The sequence below is a fragment of the Hippocampus guttulatus genome, chromosome 14 (genome assembly GCF_054856545.1).
Source record: "Hippocampus guttulatus isolate MCC_2025c chromosome 14, RoL_Hgut_1.0, whole genome shotgun sequence".
NCBI lineage: Eukaryota > Metazoa > Chordata > Actinopteri > Syngnathiformes > Syngnathidae > Hippocampus > Hippocampus guttulatus.
In genome coordinates, this window is record NC_141274.1 from 5983590 (window position 1) to 5992493 (window position 8904).

The 8904-nt window shown below is 42.8% G+C and overlaps 1 protein-coding gene across 1 annotated transcript in view; it reads left to right on the forward strand.

The window, feature by feature from the left end:
* kcnq3 (potassium voltage-gated channel, KQT-like subfamily, member 3) overlaps positions 1–5326 on the forward strand; it is a 29778-nt gene extending 24452 nt beyond the window's left edge. Inside the window, exon 16 of the mRNA XM_086129554.1 lies at positions 189–5326. Coding sequence (XP_085985680.1) covers positions 189–884 — 696 coding nt within the window. The 3' untranslated portion in view covers positions 885–5326. The remainder of the gene's footprint in view (positions 1–188) is intronic.
* Positions 5327–8904: the final 3578 nt, after the last annotated feature.

Sequence of the window (8904 nt, forward strand, 5' to 3'; positions counted from 1 at the left end):
TGTGGCGGAATGTGGTACTACACTAACATTTTCTGCCCTGTGATAAGAGTTTTGTTTTTTTCTCTGACTTGACAGCACAGACTCATGGGCGACATTTGGTATTTCTCTTCCTGGCTCAGAAAGCTCCTCTTTGTATTTGGAGAGATTTCATGATCAATATTTTTATCGAATTTTTCCACCTGCTTCAGGTAGAGGACATGGAGAAGAAGTTGGACTTCCTGGTGGACATGCACATTCAGCACAGCGAGCACCTGCAGGTGGACTCAGCGGGCGCCGCCCACATGACCCTGGAGCCCTGCCACCCCCCAGCACACGGAGACACCCGTCGACTCTTTCTGAACTACGGCGAGGGTTTCCGGCAAACATCATACCGGCCGCCCACCGTCGAGGCCGGACCGGCCGGCGGAGGAAGCGGCCGCTCTCAGGGCCAACCGCGCCCGCCGTCCTCCGTGCCCACGTACACGGCGCGCCCCACCGTGCTGCCAATCAGCTCCCTGCAGGACATGTCCGGGGGCTGCGGCAGGACCACGGGGGGACACGCTGGGGGTCACGAGGGCGACTCGCCGCTGTCGCTGCTGTCGGTGAACCACGAGGAGCTGGAGCGTTCGCCCAGCGGCTTCAGCTTCTCCGGCGGCGAGCGCGACGGCGAGGAGGCGGAGGAGGCGGCGGGGGCGGCGGTGGCTGGGGACGGCGGCTCTGCGGCCGACAACCAGACAGGGGCCAAGGAGGAAGGCAGCCGGACCCGGCCCAGACCCAGACCTGTCTACCTGGCGGAAGGCGAGACAGACACAGACACGGACCCCTTCACGCCCAGTGGGGGGCCGCTGCCCCTCTCCTCCACGGGGGAGGGGCTGGGTGAGGCCGTGTGGAGTACGCCGCCCTGAGTTGCCCAACCTTGGTCCATCCCCGACTCGAAACCTTTAATCCAAGCCACGCCTCCACACTTACACCCCTGCGAGGATGTCCGCCACCACGAAAACCGGTGATGTCGTCAGTAGGGTTGCAAAAAGGTGGAACATTTTGTGAAAATTTGTCCCATGGGAAGTTCTGGGAATTGCTCAAAAGGTCCCTATTAAGATTGAACCTTTAGTTTTGTAAATCACTGGTTTGTTCATTCCCATGAAAAAGTCTCCCGAATTCCCCCCCTAAAAACATTTTGCAACTCTAGTACTCAGTGATGTCATCATCGATGTCACGGCGGTGCGGGTGGGGCTGTGGAGAAGGAAGCTTTACGCCGCTGCATGTGACGCATGCTCACTAGTGTAGACGCCGGCCTGCAGCAGGGCGGGAAGTGCTGGATGACGCTCACACCTGCTATGCCATTCAAAAAAAAAAAAAAATCTTTCATACACATCACACATGTGTACACTACATGTACAGTATAGGAAATGCATCTGGAAAGTATCCACAGCACTCCATCCATTTTGGATTCAATTATTTTCTCTCAACATTTTAAAAGTCTGTAAAATTAAGCAATGCAAAAAATGTTGAGACTTTTAAATTGACCACATGCAAAAATTCTGATAGCTGATTCATTTCAGAAATACAAATAAAATCACTTGCTACTTGGTCCCTGATATGCGCACAGCAAAGATTTTAATTACAGGCAGAATATTTGACTGTTTTACAAGACCTTTGTTTAACTTTTGTTATAAAGATCGGAATTTCTAATTACAACCCCCCCCCCCCCCAAAAAAAAGCATTAACTAATGAAAAGATCTTGAGTGAATGTCTGCGGTATGGAAGCAAGATCATGAGTGGCTTTCCCAGCAAAACATGATTTCTGCATGGAATCCCATTTCTTCACTGCCATTCGTTTCTTGGAGTTGACCACTTTAAAATAAAAAGCAGAGATTAGTTTTGCAAAAGTTGACTTTTTTTTTCTTGACCTTCTGACTAAAGTTACGAGTGCTTACAAGTGCTGTGTGGTGACGGTGAACTCAAGTCGATTCAAAAACTAATCGCAAATGAAAGACACTTACACTACATTTAAAACAGCCAAACATCCCGCTAGCTTAATGCTAATGCTATCAAATATGGTAAGGTATTTACACCCTTTAAGAAACCGACCCAATGCAAACAAGATACATCATGTAAAAGTACTCACTGTCATATTTTCTTTATCCTCTGCATAGAACTACTAATGTTAGTGCTGTACCGATGAGCTCAATGAAGAGTTGAAACGTTATTATGAATACCACTTGCATTCGTTTTTGAATAAGGCTGTGAAAACTTACAGGATGCACACAACACGTATGTACACGGCACGCATGTACATAACACATACAGTATGTACACGACGTACATGTATGTACATTTTTAGTTTGCATGCATGCATGCTAGAACGCCATCTAGTGGCCATACTCAACCAAAAGATTCACGTATGAGCGTGTTTTGTTGTCTTTGTCATGCCGACAAGTGAGCGGTGCTACATTGTCACATGACTTTGTGATTGACGGCCTCTAAGTGTCAATCAGTGTGATGTCCAATGTGCCAAAACAGTTTTTTTGGGTTTGTTTCTTTTTTTTTCTCTTTTTTTTTAATTTGATTTTTTTTACAACTTTTGATTGGTCCTGACTGGGCGTTGCTATAACAACAAGCCATCATCTTACTCTTTCCAGAAGCCACAAACGAACTTTGGAAAATCAGTGAAATAAATTCAATATTTTGTGGAGATTTTCTAGTCTCAAAAGTATTTTCTTAGACTTTCAAGCCTTTCTAGTCTGTCGCCTTGTTGTCATGTGATCTGCTGGGCGCGTCCTCATTGGCTCCGACCTTTGACGCGCTCTCGTTTTCCAAGGCAACCGGCGACAAGCTCTGAGCGCTAACGACATTGACAGGAAGTCAGAGGCAGTAGCCTTTGTCATCATCATCATCATCATCATCAAAATAATGGTCAATTAATTCATATACTGCAAGTAATAAAAAGTTACCACGCCTTTCATTCATGGAACACAAATCCATGGATCCTAATGTATTCATCATGCAGCTTTGCAGCGCACACTCATTTATGAGGATTATTACTGACATTTACTTACAACTCCTGATTGACAAGTATTACCGTAGAAGAACTGCGACATTGTGTTTGTGGCTCCATGGGGCCAAACCACACGACGACTTTCACCTGAACATCACAATATATATCACGTTAATACTCATCATTTTCACGGCTGTCACATGACATCACACATCACAGGCTTCAGCTCGCCGGCCACTTGATTAGGAATACCCTCGGCAAGACAGGAGAGGGTCAGAATATTAGGAACAGATAAAACGCTCTCTTGTTGTTCTGATATGAGATGACATCAGATTGTGTACCTAATGAAGTGCCTGGCGAGTGTTGATCGAGTTTTGAATGACATCTCAATCATACTGTCTAATGACGGAGCATTGACAGCTAGCAGCATGACTCGCCTGTATTCTTATGCAATCACATGTACTCTTTTTATACTTAAGCGTAGATTTAAGAGTTGAACATGAAAGACGTTATTTTCTGCATTCATTCTTGATTGTGCCACAGGGATTGTTGAGGCACGACATGTTTTACAACATCGTGTATGAAAACGCATTGGACGACGTGTAATGGCGCGTTCGAGGAGACGTTTGATGACACGTTCAATGACACGGTCGATGACATGCTTACTGACATGTTTGAGGATGAGTTTGATGATGCGACATGTTTGACAACATTGAAAGAAATGCTCAACGGCATGTTGGATGACATGTCATGTTTGAGGACTAGTTTAATGTGATGACGTGTTTGACAACATGTTTAACAACATGCTTGTGAACATGTTTGATGACGCCGATTACATTTTTATTGACGTGTTTAATGTCATCTTTGATGACAGACGATATTTACAAGGGACAAACAGCGCCTATTGTATAATCAAACATGTACGTGAAGATGTGCAGTGGTTCTAAATATGAGCCCTGTGGAGCATCTGCATTGTCAACTACTTTGTATGTTTGTTTTTCATACATCATCATCATCAGCTGATCAGTTACCATGAGCTGCCATGTCACATGATCAACTAAATGAGACGATGAACAGACTTTAAAACCGTTATAATTAACATGGAGAAAAAAAAGCTGTTGAAACAACATTTTTACTTTATGACACTCTGGAATGATTGTCTTCTTCATCTGCTAATGGAGCCGCCACATTTTAGTTGTATTTTCGTGAGATCTTAAAATCAACTTTACTTTATTTATTTTTTAACCAGTCTTGATATTTTGAGTACGCGGAAACAGTGAACACATGAATGTTTGTTGACACTCCACCGAAGGGATATGATCATTTTGTCGTATTCATCAGTGAAGTGTATTTTGTCACCATAAAGTGTTCTCTCGACGTTTCTTCTGTTTCACAAAGAGGATGAAATTGGTCATCCTCATTTGAACATTGATGAGGTGCTTTTGCGTATTCACACGTGCACTAAGTGATTGTCACTCCCAGAAGGTTCTGTACCGGCCCGCTCAATGATTGGTTCCCTGCCGATTGACACTTCCTGTTCTTGTCGTTTGGACGAGCAGAAACAAGTTTAGCTGGTCAACAGCAGTCCAAATTGCCTAATTCACACACACACACACAAAAAAAGCCATAAAATATTGAAAATGTGTATGTGTGTTTGCGTGCCATGAGTTGATCCGTCATGATGGTGTTTTGTTGGTTCTGATCCAACCGTGAGCTGAATCTTTTTGGACCTTTTGATTGCTACCAATGATTTGTGCCTTGGCCTTTACACATTCATTGTTTTCTTCTTTTGAGTTGTTTTTTTAAAAAATGTGCGTTAGTCTTCGGCCGCAGCTGCCAAGTCGCATCACAACGTAGTCGTGTGACGAGGAACAAAAAATTAAAAACCACTTTAATGATAACATATAACCTGCTGTGTGTATCTTTATATCTACTCTGACAGCCAGTAAACAATGCTAAGCTAAGCTAACAACCATGATATCCTGTCTATTTAAGCTTCTAGTGTGCATGTGAACATGCACGACGATAAGATATGAGGAAACTTTGTGCCAAACGAAACAATGACATTTCCTAGCTAGCGTGAGTGCTGACGTGTTGCAGCTAGTCACGCTACATGCTAGTACGCACTTTGAATGCCAGAAGGACGTCTGTGAGCGACTTGGCGGCGGGCGGCTCATTTTCTTTCCACGTTAAGACAAAAAGTGACCTTCACGTGTCCTCGCAAACATGTTCATCAGATGCAAATATGCAAATTGTCGTCGTTACTGTTACGATCATGTGTTTTTTATGAACCCTTCTCTTTTCAAGTGCACCACTTATTAACAATAAAAATCTCTCAAGTGACAACAAGGTTGCGTCCTGTTCTTGTTGGGTCACACGCACGCACAGGGGACACCACTTCCCCCGCCCTAAAAGGTCCAATTAGCTCGTGGTTGTCAACTCAGGTGACAGTGACTCAGCTAGGCAATGTGGTACTGGTCCACTTCCATGTGAGCCCACTTTGGATTACTTCTACGTGAGTCTAGTTTGTTGGTTTTTTTGGTCCTGGTTCTAAGGGACTAAGGGAGTCTACATTGGTTCTGTATTGTGAGCTCAACTGAAGTCTACTTTAGTTCTGCTTTTGGCCAGTCCAATTTGGTTCTGGTTGGACAATATGTGAGATCGACTTTTGATTGATTCTGTTCTGTTGGTCTGCTTCTTTGTAAATGGACTTTGGTTCTGATTTCATGCAAGTCAATTCTGTGTGCCTCTTACTGGTATTGTTGTTTTGCGTCTTTGAGTGCTGCTCTCGTTTAACGCTGGGGTGGCGTTCCAGAAACTCCCACATTAGATGACATTCTTGAAAGTGGCGACCAAATATATATACTATAAAAATATCTATTATTTATATTTAGATATATTTATGAAAGCTTTATCCATAAAAGAAATGCAAAATATGCATTTGAGGTGCAGTTATCATTTTGTCCACTTGCTGGCGCCATCACACATTCTACACTTTTGTATATGTGACTTTGACTGCATGTGCCTTTAAAAGGTGGGGCCTGGCCTGGAGAATGATGTGAGAGCCAGCAAAAAAATGAGAACAGAATTAGATGACAGACGATTTAAAAAAATCAAACCAGAAAGTAGTTTAGTTTTGTTCAATGTTCATCAACTTTGTCTCCAATTGTATGGCAGTCCAAGTTGTCTGTCCGGTGGGTGGAACTTCAACATGAAACTCATCATTTGTGTTTGTTTCCTGTTCATCTTCATCTTCCTCCTCCTCCTCCAACAAGGTAATGCGCTCGCCGTTGTCACTGTCAAATAATTTTTCAGATGTCAAAAAAAAAAAAAAAGTTCACTGACCTTAAATTGTCTTTGAAAATTGAAAACGTATTTCGAATAAAAAGACTGCTTTCAGTTCAAATCCAGCAGTTTAACTCAAACAATTCAAGGTCAACTGACTCAATTTGAAGTTTCAACTTCTTCAGACAGCACAACGTGAGAAGATGTCAACAAAAGACACGTCAACCTAACAGGTATTTGTCATCATCATCATTATCATGGAGTCATACTAACGTGTGCATATCAAAGCGTATTGCACGGCACAGGAAATATATTGGAACCAATCAGAAGCCTGATGAAAGTTATGAGTGGAAAAGGCACAAATACGATGACGACAATAAACGACAAACCTTTTCCTTGCCAGAAATCACAGCCGACGCTATCGACCTGACGCCATTGGTCAACAGCTTGATCAGCTCCAGCCAATCACGTACGTTCGCTTCCGTGTTAGGGTTTGAACATTGGGTTTTAAACCCAGGATACGCTTTGAAAGTGGGGTTTCAAATTAGGGTTCGGGTTTCAAAGTACAGTCTCAAAGTCGGATGAAGGTTTCAAAGTATGGTTTGAAACTAGGGATAGTGTTTCAAAGTAGGGTTTGGGTTTCATGGTAGCTTTAGGGTTTCAAAGTTGTGTTTCAAACTACAGTTAGCGTTTCAATGTAGAGTTTAAAACTATGGTTATGGTTTCAAAATATGTTTTCAAAGTAAAGCCACGATTTTAAAATTCTATCAAAAGTAATGTTGAGGTCTTAAAGCAGTACTAGGTTTTCAAAACGGGTTCAAATCAGGGTTAGTGTTGCAAGGGATGGATTGAGAATGTTCTTTTTCTTTTCTTGTTTGATGAGAACTTTTGTTTTGTTTTCTTCTGATCTCAGTCACGCTTACATTTTGCCCTTTTCTTGTTTAATTGGAGCTTTTATTTTTGTTTACTTGTTTCGTTCACGCTTGCCTTTCCTCATCAATTTTCGTTAATGTTGAGACTTTCTTCTATTTCCTGTCTGAATGAAGCTTTTATTTTGTCTACTTCCTGCCAGGTTCCCAGACGCTGTTTTCGCTGCTGAGTGTGACGTCATTCAGCCCTCTGTCTCTGCACAAACTGACGCTGCTCATCTACAACAGTGCAACTAATCATCTTGTTATTATTATATTTAATAAATGATTTGTTCATTTATGCATATATTTACTGTGAAAAAAATGTGCAGTTTCTGGCAGTGAAAAAGTGGACCTGCGCGTGTTGAGGAGACGTTTGTGTCACTGCGTCACAAATGGCACTAATGATTTGACAGGTCTGGCTGCGACAGTAGCGATGATACTCAAAAATATATATAGACTGTATACTCAAATGTGTTTTCAAAGGAATGACCTACTTGTGTTTTTGTGTTTACAGACTTTACAGTTCTTCTTTTAGATGTCATGAAAAAGTTCTTTGCACGAAGTCTTCAAGTCCTCATCCATACTGTCAGGTGTGTCTGTGTGTGTGTTGCCAACAACGACCGCGTTGTTGGCATGCTAATATGTGTGTCTATTTGTGTTAGTGAGCCAGAAGAACAACTCTGATTGTATGTACATTTGTGTGATGGCAGGCAACAAGGGTAACGTATATTCACCTTCTTATATGTAACAATATACAGTATGTATTAGTATATATACAGTACATTGATATGATTTCAGATGCACTTGATTGAAATGTGCGTGTGCATGTAGGCCCGGAGTTGTGGGAAGTGAGTGATGTCACAGCAATCTTCAACACAACCATTGCGGAAGGACCACTCAAAGGTTTGTGAACACGTCAAACAATATTGTTTGGAAAAACGACAAAATATTGTAAATGTTGATGATATGCGCGTGACATCAAACTTGGTTGTCAGGTGACAGTAACCGAATCAGGCCGGCAGGTAACAGCATTGTCACATCAACATACCGTCAAATGACGCAATCTTTCATTCACCGATAATTTTAAAAAAAATTACTGCAACATGTGTATTGTGCGTGATATACACGTTGTACACCCTTCACCCGTCTTTGAAACCATTTGATGTTTCAGAGTGGCATCAGGCTTGGTCTGATCTGAATGTGGTTACGTCAACTGCAGCAAATGTGGAGCCGGCCGGCAGAGTTCATTCTAGGGCGCAAGGTAATACTCCAGCCGCTGCGCTGCACTGCCATCGAGTGTCCAAATCTGCTGGGCTTGCCGCAGCCAACGGCACTTGTGTTTGCTTTTGCCACTCAAGAGTCGCCGGCGTCGAGAGCTGTGCCCCCTCAGACCACAAGGGGACACGGATGGGAGCGCCATCAGGAACAGCAACAGCAACCAGATGAACAAGGACAAAATCAAGAGCCGAATCAGGAAAAACTAAAGGAACAAGGTCAGCAACAGGGGAAAGAACAAGAATGGGGACATAAACAAGAACAGGTACAAGAAGAAACCCAAGCACAAAAACAACAAGAACAGGAACAAGAACAAAAACAAGGGCCAGGACAGGAATTGGAACAAGAACAAGAAGAACGGACACAGAAACAAAGTTGGGATCAGGAAAGAGTACCAGGAATGGAACAAGAAGAGGAACAATCTGAAGTACAAGAACAACTACAAGTAGAAGAACA